The 16976-nt window shown below is 45.9% G+C and overlaps 1 protein-coding gene across 1 annotated transcript in view; it reads right to left on the minus strand.

Moving 5' to 3' along the window:
* Positions 1–16976, minus strand: part of B3GLCT (beta 3-glucosyltransferase) — a 1424518-nt gene that overhangs the window by 808738 nt on the left and 598804 nt on the right. The window contains exon 5 of the mRNA XM_069639745.1: positions 15626–15702. Within this exon, the coding sequence (XP_069495846.1) occupies positions 15626–15702 (77 nt within the window). The remainder of the gene's footprint in view (positions 1–15625; positions 15703–16976) is intronic.

A 16976-nucleotide genomic window follows, 5' to 3' on the forward strand; every position in this document is an offset into this window, starting at 1 on the left:
CCCATCAGTGTCTTATGAGGAAAGCTAGTGATGTCAATCTTAGTAGTAATGGTAGAAAGAGAGGAGCCACCATAGAATGAGTTTGATCAGTCTTGTGGGATTGAGTCAGAATCGGCTCTGATCTAAATTGGCGCATATAAGCGTCAATGGCTTTCCCTATTTCTGGTCTTTCTATGTCAGTTTCCTTGGGCCGATTATGTTCTTGGCACATTGGATCAGATAGCAATGTGGTATGTGAGGGCGCAGCCTCCAATTCACATTGAAGTACCTCTGCAGCTTTAATAAGCTTGTCTAGGGGAGAGTGAGTTAGATGTATTACTGAGGAGCTGTCTAAGTTTTGCTGCTTTTTTTGTTGAGCTACAATGGAATATTTTTTAGACACTGCTTAAGATGCCAGAACAAGACCTTTTTTTGGTTTTTTTAGATTCTTGATAATTTGTTTCGTAGCAGAGTTATGTCCATCAGAGTTTGATTTAATATTTTTGTTTTTTTCCACATTTACCTCAGACTGACGAGAGGCGGCCTGATTATTTGTGAGGCCTTTTTTGGGGGGAAAATATTGTGTAGGCACTTTTACCAGAGGGTTCTGAGGGCTGGTTTACTGCACTCTCTGGTGCCAAAAATGGAGTTATCTGATCAGTGATAGGTGGTACATTTGTATTTTCATCGCAAATAATGCCAGACACATAGGGGACTGGTAGCAGAGATACACCTGAGGGTGGGATTTGGATAGGAGTCTCAAGTGTAGAAAGCACATCCTCCGTGCTCTCATATGAAAGACCAACTTCAAATGGTCAGTACTGCAACAGAAGTTACCCCCACAGATTTTGTGTGTTGCTTTTGGGCCAGAGTGTGCACCACAGAATTTTGCCAGGCATGTATCTGTGCAAACTGTTCAGATTGATGGTTCAATTTGGTATCAAGAGTCTCAAACAGTTTAGCCAAGGACATTAATGCTGCTTCATGACCTCCAATGTTATTACAGTAATTTTAGAATTGGGTGATTTTATACAAAAAGAAGAGGAAGCAGCTGAGAGAGGAGGTCTTCGTGGAGTAGGGACAATAAACGAGACAGCTAGAGCAGAATCATTTTGACTTGAGTGGGGAAACATGTCTGGAGAGTTTGATAAATTCTGGGTGAGATCTCTGGCCGAAAAGCAGGAGTTTGCAGACTGTAATTCGATGACGGCTTCTTCAGACATCATTTGGTACAGGAGATTTATCCAATACAGCTATGTTTCCTGTGAGAGCATTCTGCAATACTACACTATCGTGAAGAGAACTGTTTTGAGGCTCGATAAACAAAACTTGTGATGTAGTGGAAGAATTAGTATTACACGCAGAGCTCAACGCAGGAGAAGACAAAGTGATAGTTAGAGGATTATTAGTCTTCACAACCGGCTCGAAAACGGGAGCTTTAGTACTTGTTGTGGACGGACACTGACAGCTTCCATACAGTTGTTGCTTTGTGAGTAAACTGTATTCCAAAGCCAAAGTCACGGATATCGCTGGTAGAAGTAACAGCATGTTTCTTTTTAGTAAGTGACCTATTTTCTCTTTGAACCCGTACAACTGGAGTCTTGCATAGATTAGACGGGCCTCCACCTTTAATTATATCTTCAGTGGGATGTTGTGTCTCTGAGAAAAAATGAGTGCATGCAGGAGATGGCATATCCGATCGTAAAGAGTAGATCCCTTTGCGTGTTTTGAGCATGTAGCAAAAGGGAGGTTGAGTAAAAAGAAGTGTGGAACTGGCTCAGAATCAGAATAGGAATAGTTGTAGCTTAGAGTGGAGGGCAGCATTCACTGAATACTGCAATAAAACTCGCAATCAAAGGAGCTGACATCTTGGACTTTTCTTAAACACGCTGTTGATGGTGTATATCACCTGGATAATCTGAATTGAGTATCAAGGAATAGATGAGCCACAATAAAACAGTTCAGCAGGGTCTCCTTCGATGTAGAATTATATCTGGGTGTATGGGTCTAAGGCTCTCAACCCGCAGTCCCCAGTATCCCCAAAATTAGTCCAATTCAGTAGATCACGTAAACATTTACAAGTGAATGCCCATGGATCTTAGCGGTGCGTTTTAATTTTTACGGTACTCAGGCCACAAGCTCACAGCCCGCAGTCCCTGGTATCCGTAATTAGTGCCAATTGAGTGTAGACAGTATATGTTAGTCAACGATTTCAGGAGTTACCCGATTCACAGTCACTTTTACTGTGACAGCGTGATTCAAGGCACACGAGTAGATAGAAACTAGTGGCCACAGTTCAGTGCTGCTTCAGAAGTGCAAAAGAGTGTGAAAGGCAAATTAAGTTCTTGGCTGAATTAACAGGTCTATAATGTACAGTATCTTCACATGGTAACGGTAATCGTGTGAATCTTACCCTTAGATCGGTGAGGTCGGGCACAGAGACCCAGCGTCCCAGCAAAACAGCAAAAACAGTGCAATAAAAGTAGCGCACCCTTGACTCGCGGCAGGCTTAACGCTGCAAGGGCGAATGTCCGTTTATGTAGCCCTGTTTCCTGTTTGGGCATGGAAGAGCCACACGTTGTTTTAAAGGAACAAAGTTCTGCTCTCATCTTTGCCTTTGAAAAGTCCTTGATGTTTCCTAAATGCTCAGCAGAGCAATGCAAGGCAGTACGAGGCAGCGAATTTCCAATGGTGAAGAGGGGCCAAAGTAACACTGCAGAGATTGTAGATAACAGCAGAATCACAGAGTCAAAAGTGCACACAGCACACAGGTACTCGGGCAGCAAAAACAGTGCAATACAAGTAGTGCGCCCTTGACTCGCGGCAGGCTTAACCAGAGTTACGCTGAGATGTTCCCGGGCTTGTTAGGGTGAACGAACCCTAATCCATATACCACTCTGCTGTTCGTACCCTTTGTCTCCTTACCTCCCATGACTCTATCTCTTCCTCGCTCTCTCACCTTGGCTGGCTACCTTTCCACTTACAACTAAAATGTTACTTTCTCTGCCTGGTCTTCAAATCCCTCCATGGTCTTGCTCCTCCTCATCTCTCCTCCCTTCTCTCCTTCAACTCCCCCCTCTCGTTCCCTTTGTTCCACTGACCATTTCCTCCTCACTGTACCTCCTTCCCCCTGCGCTTCCTCCCGGTTCCGCTCCTTCCAACTTCTTGCTCGTCTGCACTGGAACTCGCTCCCTCTCTCAATTCGCTCTACCACGACCTTCACCTCATTTCGCACTTCCCTTAAATCCCTCCTCCTCCATTCTCCACCTTGAAAACTCCCCCTCTGCCCTCTCTTCTTTCCCCCCTTTTTTCCTACAATCTAATTCCTCTCTCCCCTCTCCCACTACACTCCCTCTCCCTTCCATTTTTCCTCATCCAAACGATCTACTACCCCCTCCTCTCACCTATTCTCATTCCCCCTTCCACTCCTCAGTTAATGGCTCTTTGCACTGTTTTGTTGAATGATTCAAGATGTAATTTTTGCTCCCAATGTTATTTGTTGCTGTTACTCTGTATTATGTTGTTCCACTGTACAGCGCCTTGGTATAAAGCACTCTATAAATAAATCAATCAATCAGCCAATCATCTAGGTAGGGGTAGAGGTGAATATCCCCTATTCTGAGACTCGCTGCCACCCACCGCCATCAATTTGGTGAAAACCCTTGGTGTGGAGGTCAGCCCGAATGGCAGAACTCGAAACTGATAATGAGAACTGCCAACAGCGAACCTTACCTCAATCATCTGCCCTTTTGGGAATCAGAAAGTATTGGGAATACCTATCCTTGTTCCCTTTTCCTTTCTGATACAGGTACATGTTCTATTGCACCTTTCTATAGCAGGGTCAAAATTTCCTGCACAGGGAGCTGATCTGGAATTTTGAAGGAGTTGTTCCCCGGTGGATGATCCCGAGGCCTTTTTTGGAAAAATAGGCAGTAACCTTGAGCTACAGTTTCCAGTGACAAAGCATCTGAAGTAATGCCCCGCCATTCATTCAGATGGCTCCCACTGGGGGTCTTGTGAGTCAAGGCCTCAGAGTGGTTTTGAGGCAGCTGAAGCGGCAGCTGATGGTAAAACTGCAGCTGTTTGGGTTGGCTTAGCACCTCTCCCTCATCCACCACGAGGGAATCTTCTCTGACCTTTTTGACCGGCTTGTACTCTTCCAATTGAGGAGTTGTATTGAAAGGACTTACCCCTCCAGGAAGATGAGCCAGAGTAGGGGTGTTGAGGCTGTCTAACGGCGGTGCTAAGGGATTGAGCCGCTGCCTTTGAGGTCTGCAGCTTTTCCAAACTCTCATCCGCCTTGCTGCCAACAATCTTGAGACGTCAAAGGGCATGTTGAGTAATCTAGCTTCCACATCTGGTGCAAACCCGGACTTCCTCAACCACACAAACCTGCGTAACACTGTGCTAGTTGCCATGGATCTATTGATGGGGTCTGCAGTATCCAGACGTGACTGGAGACGTTCACCCACTGCCACCGTATCATTCTTGATGATCGCCAGGAAGCCGTCTCTTTCCTCTCCTCCTGGGATGTGATCTGCCACCATAGCTACGCAGTCCCACAGGGTAAAAGTAAACCTTAACAAGGTACAAGTTGCATTAGTTGACTTTAATGCCATACTGCCAGCAGTAAATATCTTTCTCGCCCAGGCATCCACTCTCTTATCATCCCTATCAGGAGGGATGGATGGATATGCTGACTGCTTGATAGATGTAGAAGCCTGAACCACCAAACTTTCCGGTGAAGGATACTCTGGGTCACTGCTGGATGGTCTGTATTTTTTAAGCAAACTTTGTATTCACTGCAGCCGCAGTCTCTGCTGTATTCCAATTTACGGAGACACCTTTTTGTAGTACAGTGTTAAATGGCAAAATTGGATCTTTTTGGGGACCCTGATCCAAGATATTGGTCAGATCATGCTGCTCAAAAGAAGGAGTAGGCCTGCTCCAACCTAAAAACTCTATAACCTTACTCAGTTTCCTATATGAGGAGTCCGCATGATCAGCAGGATCTGGTTGGCAAATTCGGGAGAGGTATCCAACACTAATACAAGTCTTTTAATCTAGACTCATCAGAGATCAATTCCTCTGGCACATTAGGGGTGCCATATTGTAACCCAAATGGTGGTGTATCATCTGAAGGTTCATTAACTTCATAGATGGCTGATAAAGACTTCAAAAAATCTTGTTTGGACAAAGGTTTGAAAACCTTTTCTTGGATTACCACTGGCTTTGACAATCTTGGAGTAATCGTCGACAATGACTTCGAAGTTGCTTTTGTCAGTGTCAACCTCGATACTGGAGTCAACGGTGTCAGCGAAAGGCATCGACGTTGTCGACTTCTTATGCTTTTTCGAAGGAACCCTCAATGGACTGGATTACCAACTTGTCAAAGCCCTCAACGATTTCTCGTGAGGTCGAATCTTTCTAGATGCAGAACCAGCAATGGCTCGGTTTCGAAGATTTCGTCTTCGACTTCCCTTTGTCGACTTTTTGCAGATCGATAGGGGCATGGGCTGTCTGCTTGTGCTTCGAGGGGGTCGAGGAAGCAGTCTCAAAGATGCTGAGCATTTCATTACAAAACACATCCAATTTTGCTGGTGAGTCCTATTTAGTTGGACACTTGATTACCTCAGTCGAGGAATCACTAGTGGTCAAAGGTGACCTATGATGCCGTTTCTTGGCTTTCTTCGAAGAAGACTAAGAATGGCGTGATCGACTTCTCGGTCGAGACTGTTCAGATTTTTTACATCAAGGTGAATCCCTCAACTCAGTCTTTCTTTTAGAACTCTTCAAAGGGGACTTCGAAGGCAACCTCTGCACTGCCAATTTACCTTTACGCTCCCTGAAAGCATTTTCAGTCACTGCCTGACAGGAACCACAATGGGAGGTACTGTGGCAGGTACCAAGACACCACAGACATATGCGGTGGGGGTCGGTGATCGACATCTTCGATCCAAAGTCTTGGCAATTCTTAAAACCCATTTTGGGTGTTGACGGATAAGACATTTTCGGAACGAAAATAACTATCGAAGTTCACAGAAGAACCAAAGCGTACCGTAAATATTTGAAGCGTTAACGGAACTGAAGCAAATGGGCGGTGTGTGCTACTTATACTGATGACGTTGACAGTCGAATGGAGGCCCTCGAGGGACATCGACTCAACGAGACGGCACACAGTGCCCTCTGTTGAATCGTTTTCCGAAGCAGCTGAAGCTAGAAGGATAATTATCATAAGATGAGGAATACGTGGGAGGACAATCCATTCCAAACAAGGAATGCAGCTTTTGTGCCTGTCACCAGTGGCTATTAGAGACAGTTTGTGCTCTTCCGAAGCTACATGGTGCATGGACAAATTCCATTTCCTTTGTGACCACAGGAAAGGGACATCAAGTAATACATTGTGACAATTGCCGAATGGGGGTGGGTGGCAGGGGGCCTTTTTCTGCATGGGTGAGCAGCCGTGCACACTTCCTCAGCCGTAGAGACCTGGGTGGAGTCACAGAAAAGCAATATGGCCCCGTACAATACATCGACACCACCCCTGAACGACCATGTTGCAAGCACAGTTTGTTGCAGGGAACTAGTCAGTGAGCCATGTGCAGTTTAAGTGAGCTTACTTCCGATCAGTCTGAATATCCATAACTGATAATGTGCCTCAGTCAAAGTGATATGCTCTATGTTTGGTTTGTTAATTAGGTGTGGCACTGCACCATGGCCAATGACTATTCAGTTAGCAGAAAGTAAATTAAAAGTATTTATTCAAGGTTGTATTCAGAGTCAGTATCATCATTCTAATAATGTCAGTATCAGCATTCTAATACATTCTGTAAATATTGTGCGTTACTGATTAAGCCTTTCTGTTTGGAGCCAACATTAACCAGATGGTGTAACGTGCTGATGTTTCACCCTGCTGCAGGCTTTGTCAAGGCTACTTGACGTGAGTCGTCAACATTAGAAACAAAGTGGAGGTCAGCCTGTTCCAATTCACAGCTGATTGCAAGTTTGTAAATGTGTGTTTAAAGTTAAGACCATTATTATTCAGTGATCTGTTGAATACTGTTTGCGTAGTTATATACAGAGCATCAATTTCATACGTTAGTATCCCAATAGTACAGTATTACAGTATACAGTATGTACTGCTCATGTCGAGTATATACATTTAGACCAATGCCCACTTGATTGTTAAACCTGTGTGTCAGAGAGAGGGAAGAGAATGAATGGGAGAGTTAAGGAATTGTCTGTCATTTGTTGAGGCTAAGATTAGCATGGTGAGTACCATGTACCCAATGCAAGCAACCCATTTGTCTAACGAGTGACATGGAGTGAATCTCCCATGTGAATGGTCCTCGAGTTTTATTCGTAGGTGTCAGTTCATATTTAAGTTGGAGTTTTGTATTGGTGTGATTATACCATTATATCCAAATTTCAAGTTGCATAGTGTTCACTCCAATACTGTTAAGAGATACAGTGCCTATAGGTGGGTGTTGTGGATTCATGGGCATTTTCTCTGAGTGATTACCTCAGTCTGTGGCAAACAAGTAGATCTATACGTGCTAATTGTGCCAAGGCATGCCGCACATTTAATGTACAGAGGGCTGTGGCATAGGTTACCTGGTTAATGGAAAACTGAGATCCGAAGTTGGTTTCTTAGGTTGGGCTCTTGTCTAAAAAGTCATTCTGACTTGCTGCAGTATTTCTGTTGGGAGAATGAGATAATAAGTGGAGAGCCGTTGTCGCTGGGTTCGGGTATGCTCATCTAGGTCTAGATTTATCCGCTGGTAATAACCAAGCGGCATTAATCTATTTGATGGTATTGTGTGAACTAGGTGGCACGGCTCTAATGCGGGGAGTTGTGTGAGCTCATTGAGGAGTTTGTATTTAAAAAATCCATCCATGTTGATAATCTATGCATCAGGGTCTGTCTCCTGTGGGGAGAGATGAGTAGTGGGGGCACCAGCCCATGTCAGCTATTGGTTGTCCAGATAATGTAGTGCCTAGTGGTACTTATCCATGAGGTGTGTGACCGTATGACTAGGTGCCATTATAGTTGGTGCCTATATATTGCAAGCATCATGGTCTTTCTCCAGCAGGGGATGTTTCACATTCTGGGAGCAGACCCAAGTTATCCAGTGGTAATCCAGTTATTAAGGTGTCTAATGTTAGCATTATGTTGCATGTCTGGCAGTGTAGTAGCCACTACGGCATAGAATGCTGGTGCTCGTGAATACTAAGGAAAATCAATTGGGGCGTAGTTTAAAATACCTAGTATCTGTTTAGTTTTGTCCTGAAATGGCTAGGTTAAGGGTGCCGTTTCCTGTGACACTCCAATTCCGTGTGGAAGGTTCTCCTACGGGGGAAACACCTGTTTGAATATGCTAGTGTGATGATTAGGTAATATAAAAGCATACAGAGGGCAGAAAGGCCTTCAGTGCTAGTCTTATTGCCCTCAGCTCCAAAAGGTTGATATGTAGTTTGGACTCTGATGGAGACCAACGACCGCTGATTGTCAGATCGTTGGTATGGGCTCCCCACCCTATGAGTGAAGCATCCGTCACTACCGTTGTCTCCGGCAATGGCTGCCAAAAAGATTCTCCCTCGAGAATATAGTCCTTGCAAGCTCACCATGGAAGGTCTTGAGCCACTCTGCTCGGAACTTGCACAACATCTGACATATTCCCCGAAAACTGGGACCACTAAGTACTGAGGGCCCATTGAAGGGACCCTCCTTCTCAATCGGGCCTCTGGCACCAGAAAGATGCAGGATGCCATGAGGCCGAACAACCTCAGAAAATTGGAGGCCGGTAGACGCTGGGCATTTTGGAAGTGTTTTACCATCTGCAGAATGTGTTGAGCCCTCACCGCGGGAGGCGAGACTTTCCCTGAGGAAGTGTCCAAGACAGCTCAGATGAACTGGAGTCTTTCGAATGGTATCATATGGGACTTGTTTTAATTGAGGGAGAAGCCCAGTCTGTGTAGGGAGTGGCAGGTGATGCTGAGATGTTCCAGGGCCTGTTCGGGAGAACGTGCCCTGATCAGCCAATCGTCCAGGTAGGGAAAGACGTGAATCCCCCCTTTCCTGAGACTCACTGCCACTACCGCCATCAGTTTGGTGAAAACCCTCTGGGCGGAGGTCACACCGAATGGCAGAACCCAAACTGATAATGAGAACCGCCAACTGAGAACCTCAGGTACTTTCTGTGCTTGAGATGGATTGGCACATGAAAGTAAGCATCCTGAAGGTCCAGTGATACCAACCAGTCTTGAAGTTGGAGAGCCTGAAGGATCTAAGAAAGGGTTAGCATCTTGAACGTGTCCTTCCTGCGGAACTTGTTCAAGTTTCTTAAGCCCAAGATGGGTCTCAATCCTCCGTCCTTCTTGGGAATGAGAAAATAAGGGGTGTACCAACACTTGTTCCTCTCCGCTTCAGGTGCATGTTCTATTGCACCTTTCTCTGGCAGGGTTAAGATTTCCTGCACAAGGAGCAGATCTCGAATTTTGACAGAGCTGGGTCTCAGTGAATGATCCCGAGGCCTTCTTTGAAAGGGAAGGCAGTAACCCTAGGTTACTGTTTCCAGTGCCCAAGCATCAGAAGTAATGCCCCACCATTCGTTCGGATGCAGAGAGATTCTGCCTCCCACCGGGGTCTTGTGGGTAAAGGCCTCAGAGTGGCTTAGAGGCGGCTGCAGCAGCGGCTGAAGGTACAGTTGCCGTTGCTGGGCTGATCTAGCACCCTTTCCTCGTCTACCACAAGGGAATCTTTTTTTGTCCCCTTTGTACAGCTTGTCCTCTTCCCCTTCCAAATGAGGAATAGAAACGAAAAGGACGACCCCTCCAGGAAGATGAACCTGAGTAGGAGTGTTGCTGAGGTTGACATATGGAGGCGCTAAGTAATTTAGCTGCCGCTTTAGAGGTCTGCAACTTCTCCAGACTCTCAGCTGCCTTGCTGCCGGACAACCTCAAGCCGTCAAAGGGCATATTGAGTAACCTGATCCTCACATCTGGTGCAAAGCCAGATTTACTCAGTCACGCAAACCCGCATAGCATGGTGCTAGAGCCCATGGACCTGCTGATGCTGTCAGCAGTGTTCAGTCCTGACTGGAGACACTCCCCCATTGCCTCCTTCCCATCCTTCACAATAGCCAGGATGCCGTCTCTCTCCTCGCCTTCTGGAATGTGTTTAGCTGCCATACTAATGCAGTGCCACAGGGTGCAAGTAAACCTCGAAAGGGTGCAGGTAATATTAGCAGATTTCAAGACCATACTGCCCGAAGAAAAGGTCTTACGCATCCAGGCAACCACCCTCTTGTCTTTATCCGGAGGAATAGATGGATAGGCCGACTGCCTGGTTGATGTGGCTGCCTGAACGACCAGGCTTTCGGGTGTAGGATGTTTTGTTAAGTTATCCGAATCAATACTGGAAGGCCTATATTTTCTAGCAAAGGTTTTATTTATAGCGGGTCCAGATTCTGGAGTATCCCAGTTTGCCAGAACTCTTTTCTGCAGAGTTGCATGAAAAGGTAACACTGGGTCTTTCTGAGGGCCTTGGGTCAGTATATCCGTCATGTCACCATGTTCGTAGGTGAGAGAGCTCCTGCTCCAGCCTATGTATTCAATAACTATTCATGAGGCTTCTGTATGCAGAATCCACAAGCTCTGTTGGATCAGGCTTGCCAAATTCAAGCTCTGGCGAGGTGTCTATGCCACGAGCTGACTGAAGGCAGTCAAAGATCGGTAATTTTAGACTTCGAGGCTTGATCTTCCTCATAAATTGAGGCCATGGACTTGGAAAAAGTCTTTTCTGGGTGTAGGATGGTTGAAGTGACCGTTGAAGGCGTCGACGCAGTCATTGACAATGGCGTTGATAATGCTTTTGGTAATCGTGTTGATGGAACTCTTGACGAGAGCGTCGAAACCTTCGACAACGGTGTCAACGAAGGTTTCGACAGAAGTGCTGATTTACTCTACGTTGCCTTAGATTTATGTTTCGAAGAGTCTGACTCCGATGGAGTCGACGACTTTGTCGAGTGGTTCCCTTGACGATTGAGAGCGACTTGGTAGTCTTAGACATCCCTGAGTCGTCCAAAGGAGCGACCGGAGCATGGCTTCTGCGTGAATCCTCATTGGGGGTTGAGGCTGCATTCTCGAAGATTCATAGCATTGCTTTCTTGAAATCATCCATTTTTTTGGGAAGATCAGTCTTGGTTGGGCACCTGATAACCTCTGTAAAGGAATCAGAGGAAGAGGAAGATGGAGACCTATGTCGTCTCTTGTTTGCCTTCTTTGACGAAGACGGCGGTTGTCTCGAATGACTCCTCAATCAAGATTTTTTGGACTTTGTGTCGGGACAAATCTTTGGGCTCACCCGACTTTTAATCCATCTTCGTAGATGACTTTTGAAGTCACCATAACCACCGCCAATTTACCTCGGCGCTCCCTGAGAGCTTTCTCCATCATGGCCTGCCAGGACCCACAGTCATCGGTTCAATGTTCGGAACCCAGGCACACGGTGGGGGTCGGTAATCAACATTTTTGCCCTGCATTCCTTGAAGACGACATTTTCCTTAGAAAACTGAAGCACTGTTCACACTTTAAGCAAAGCTTTTGGAAAAACGAAACTGAAGCCAACGGGTGCAGCTCGAGCTATTCATGCTGTGGATGACGTCTACACGCGATGGCAACCCTCGAGGAACGTCGACGCCACGACATCAGGCACACCGCCCTCTGGTGGAAATTCTTTTTTCCTTTCCAAAGTAGCAAAGCTGAGTGATACGAATATCAAAGATGAGCAATACGTGGGAGGACACAATTCATTTGAAACTGACATTAACTGGTCAGAAGAGAGTTGAAAGCACAGAACTGATCAGGTTAGACTTGGGGTCAAGTCTATGGATGAAGCAGTCTCCCCATATGGCTCTGAACCTCACCCTGCATACACCCAGCTGTGTCATCAATTGAAAGCAAGAACCCTCTGGGCTGTGTCTCCTAGAGAACATTACATCTATGCAGCACCACTTAGATTGTCACAGTAAATTCCAAGCTTACATGCAATCAACCACAAAACCCTCCCCGTGTGTAATCCTGTCATTCCTCATCACTTGGGAGATGCACAATACAATCAATCACATATCAATACAATCGGGTGCATACAAAACAATCCAGGCCATGCCACGAACCAGTAAACACAATTCTGGTTGCAGTCAGTGAATCCCTTTTATCTTTAGGCTCTACTACTGCCTCTTCTCTTATTGTTCTTGGTGACTTTAACATGCATATTCCCCCTGCCCTTCCTGTCCCTCACTCATGCCCCCTTATTTGTTTTCAACTGTTATAATCTCGTTCTGCTCCCCTCTTCCCACGTGATAAATCTTGCAGAATCCTCACATTACTCATATCAAAGGTGGTATCATCGACCTGGTCTTTACGGCTGCCAATTGTAATATTATTGATCCCATTCTAACTCATGCCCTTCCTCCTGCTGATCACTTTCTGATCTCCACTTCATTCCTCCTTCCCCTGCTTCTTTCGCAGGTCCCACTTCTTTTATGGCTGCAGAACTGTCACCCATATCCCAACACAGGATCAAAGAGACGAGGGCGTGGCTTTTCTTTGTACACTAGGAAGAAAAAAAAAAAAAAAAAAGACACCGATGCTGTCACGCTTACCTCGGGTGCCCTGCAGGAGCGCCTGGTCCAGACTGTCGGAAGCGTGGCCCTCTGCAATGGGATGTCTAGTCCAAGCCACTCCCTCCCCACTGTTCCAATGAATGGCTATTGCCCAGTGTTCGGTGCAGTTGGGAGTGGTTTGGTAAGGTTTACCAGTACTGCTTGGAATAGTCGTGCGGCAGCCGGGATAAGAACCTAGGGGCAAACAAGTGAAGAGTATTAGTGTCTGCTTCCCTGCTCTCCCCCCACCTCCAGTCTGTGTCCCTAAGGTTTGCTGGCTGGCAAAACAAGCAGACTGGCTCACCTTTTGTATTGAAGTGGAGCACCCAAGGTTCCAGATGTGCATCTGATCCAGTTCCGTCACTGGCGATGGGTGGCCCAGTCCAGCTGCCGCTCTCGAGATGCTGTTATAGCTAAGTGTCCATGTAGCATTGCAAATGTTCCTCTGTGCTCAGCAGCAGCTGCGGCGCGAAGCGCAATTAGTGCTTTAGTAACCTTTTGTCTGTTGGGTGTTTTCTCTGCAGGTGCTTGAATGATGTGTCCTGCTGGAGCCGCTGCGCTAGAAGTCGCCGGAACGCAAGCGGGTGAAGTACAGAAGTTCGTAATCCAAAATCGCAGGTAAATTGGTTTAAAAGGGGGCTTGGAGGGCGTGTGGCTTGGAGTTATTGAAAGCTTACAGTGTGCCTTGTCTCATTTTAGGAGCAGAGCGACGCTGCAGTGCAGGATCGATGAAGCGTTCCGTCCCTCAGTCAGATCCAGGTAAGTATGCGAGTCGGTGAAGATTCCGGAGCACAAGTAGACTGCAGAAATCCCTGAAGCATGGAATCAGGTAAGCCGAGGTCATGGCTAGCAGCCGGTATGCAGAAATCAGTCTCGCATGTGGAGCGGTAAGCATTACACTGCCTACAGAGTAAGCAGAAGAAACGCTAAGCACAGGGTGTGGTTTTATAGCCCTGGGCTGCACCCTGCACCACTAGACCACCAGGGCCATTGAAGGCATTAACTATCTGGAGGCCATCTTGAATTTTGTACCGAGTCCCAACCTAGCGGCCATCTTGGTTGGCGCGGTCAGTGCTTGTGAACAGGTGTTTATGCCAGCTAGCAACCTTGAGTGTCCAGACCTTACCCATGTTACTCTGCCTTCCCCTACTGTTATGCGAGGGTGCGCCCTGTATTCTACTGGGGGTCATGACAGACGCTTACGGTATGAAATGGCGGAAGCACACCCATCCTAGAAACAAATCAGGCCAGGACGGTGCTTGGACCGTTTCATCCCATAAGTGTCGGCCATTTGCCATTGCAACGCAAAACTGCTCCCGAACTCCTCTTTTTCTTACAGTACTAAGGTTTTGGTATTAGGTGGCGCACGCCAAAACCAACATCCCCTCCACCCCCCGCTCCCTGAAAAAGTCATGTTAGTGCTTGTACTGCTTTGAACCAACTCAAAAGCAGTCTAGAGGAATAAAGAGGGAGTTGGGGGGCAGGGGATGGAGTATAGCGGATATGACTGAGATGTTGGCATTAGAAATGAGGCAAACCTATTATAGGCGAGACAGAGCCAGGTGTTAGATCACGTTACTTGTTTGTATAGCACTTTTACTGCTGTTTGGCTGCCTCAAAGTGACTTTTTAAACAAGCGTTGGAAAAGCCAATATGTCTGGCTTTGCAAATGAAGACTTTCTTGGTCCTGTGAGGACTTTACAACAAATAAAATCTTACCCTGTACATTTGCAATGCCAGGCATATTCGCTTTGACAATGCTTGCATTAAGGGAATCTGCTGTGTAATAGTCATAGCCAGCTCAAATGTGCAAAGCTATGCATGTTTTTTTATTCGCACCGGAGAGACAGGAAGCAGTGCCTCCCATACATGCGGGCAGCTTGTTCTTGTTGAGTCCCCCTGAAGCATCTCATCACCTCCAGCCTTTTCTTGAAGCAGGTGTTTGGTGGTATAATATTACACTGGCACATACTTTGGAAAAAACTATTTTTTCCATTTATGCTAGAAAGGCTCCCCAATACGGGCCCATCATCAGAGGTAGGCACTGTTCAAGCAACCAACATAGTAATACAAAGACTCAGGAACACAAGTAGTACACCGACATACATCTACACACCTATAAAAACACACACGTTGGCACATAAAATACAACTTTGCACTTGCTGCATGTATTTAAAAGAAAGTACGTCAGTTTTGCCTTCATTCTCCAGTTGTGTTGTGCACCCAAAGGAAACTGCTGCTCGTACTCACTTTTGCCTTTTAAGGTTAGCTTTCATGATGCGTGCACAGGTGTCATGCTTTTTAATCTAGCCATCTAGCCTGCTCTTAATTTCATTCACAACACCCTGGGTTCTATTCCATCTGTATTCATGAAGTTAGGCGGGATAACCCATACATCCTATTTCAGCAATCAACCCAATCACATTATCAACTGCACATTCACACCCATACATCTAGTCCCAGCCATGGTTCCATTCCTCAATCACACCCATCTACCCTTCCACACAATCACACCCACACCCAATTCCATCATTTCTCACACAGCCATCTAAACAATTATGCTGATCAACCCATCCATCCTCAATCCACACAATGAAACTCATACATCCAACCTTCCATCCATACATAAAAGAAATACCAATGTATACAGAAAAGTCAGCCCTCATGGCTTTATCAATGCTCGTTTTCGTTGGCACTCACCCTGGTCAACCATGCTTGAGGCATCCTGAAATATATAGTGTGGAGCCATTTTTCACATTAAAAATATTACTTTTCATTCACAACCAGTACAAAAATCTTCTGGTCAAAGAAACTTAACTTGAGGGTGGTAAATGCTAGTGCCTCCAGTGTAGTTTATGAGATCCCATATCAAGTGCGGGATAGGAATTATTTGGAAGAAATCAAGCGATTCAATCATGTAGGTAATTTAATATTACCAGTAGTATACACTGGCCATTAAATATTTAACAGTCCGCACTTACTGTGGAATGACTGGCAGGATAGTCCATGCTCCCTTAGGTCCCTCCATCTCATGAAGCAGTAGCACTGTCGGCAGCATCTTGAAAATAAAAGTACAAAGGTCAAAATCCAGCATCAGTTAATAGTGTATATTATTTATGTTGCACTTGTAAAATAACGACTGCTGGAAACTGATCTTCAGGGGGTCCCTTTAGAACCATTTTTATTTTCTGAGCACGACCTCCATGTCAATTATTTTCAAAAACCCACCTGAACTCGAGTTATGAGTGAACATACTTTAAGGGTCTCTCCACTGGTGTGCCTCCTAAGTGTATCCGTTATCTGCTTCCCTGCCTGCTAACCCTTGCTCGAGTTATGGTAGGTTCGCAAGGAGAAGGCTTCATCCCTCTACAATTTACTTTCCCAATGCAAGAGGCTGAGCACACTTAAGAAGCAGAGCACATTGCTGGAAATGGACAAAATGTCCTGGGGGAACCCCCTAAAAATCCTCCCCTTTCGGGGGTGGGGAGGGGCGGTAAAAGGTGTGGGGGGGTGGATTGTCAGTGATGTGAGCGTGGCTGAGGGGCGGATCTAGGTGTTGAATAATGGGGGTGACCTAAATATAGGATTCTGGCTGCTTTGCATAAAAACAAAGTGCAATTGGGAACATAAGAATGACCACCAATTTATCAAAGGTGCCTGTAATTGTAATTCTAATGTGCATTCATTCTGACCATACAATGCACACTGGGTATTGTGCCCATTTCACACGTCAGAATAGTTATCAGGACAGTAAAATGTATGCATAGCATGAGACATATACAGCTTTGGACCGTTTCATTGCTTGAGTTTGAGCTGCTGTGGTGAGCCAAGGACGACTTTCAGATGCAGTTTGCGAAGTCACATTTTGCTGCACGCATTGAATCTAGCATTGATACTCCACACGCACAAAGTTCAGGAGACTTAAGCGGTTAGGGGCAGGGAGCTTCCTCAACATGGGGGTTTGGGCCTCAGTTCTACAAGAAACAATGCTCGGGCAAGACCATCTGTGTGCCTTCTTCTGGCCCAATTCCTTCCCTGCAGAGCAGAGAAAGTTACTCGTGTAGGTGTCTTCCTCTCATTTCGGTTTGACATAAGAATATCGAGGAGGAGAGGAACACCGTAGTGCATGAGGAAAAAAGTCTGTTGTATATAGTGAGAGTACTTACTACAGATAATTATCGTTCAGATGGATCCCCAAAATTGGGTAGTTTAGCTATCTTGTATGTTAGGCCATCGGATTGGCAGAAAGGGGAATCCGATGGCCGAACTAACATTAAGGATGGCTATTTTCGGGGATCCATATGAAACATAATTATGAAATAAAACTCTGGG

The sequence above is a fragment of the Ambystoma mexicanum genome, chromosome 7q, assembly GCF_040938575.1.
Source record: "Ambystoma mexicanum isolate Mex_15411 chromosome 7q, UKY_AmexF1_1, whole genome shotgun sequence".
In the NCBI taxonomy this organism is placed as follows: Eukaryota; Metazoa; Chordata; class Amphibia; order Caudata; family Ambystomatidae; genus Ambystoma; species Ambystoma mexicanum.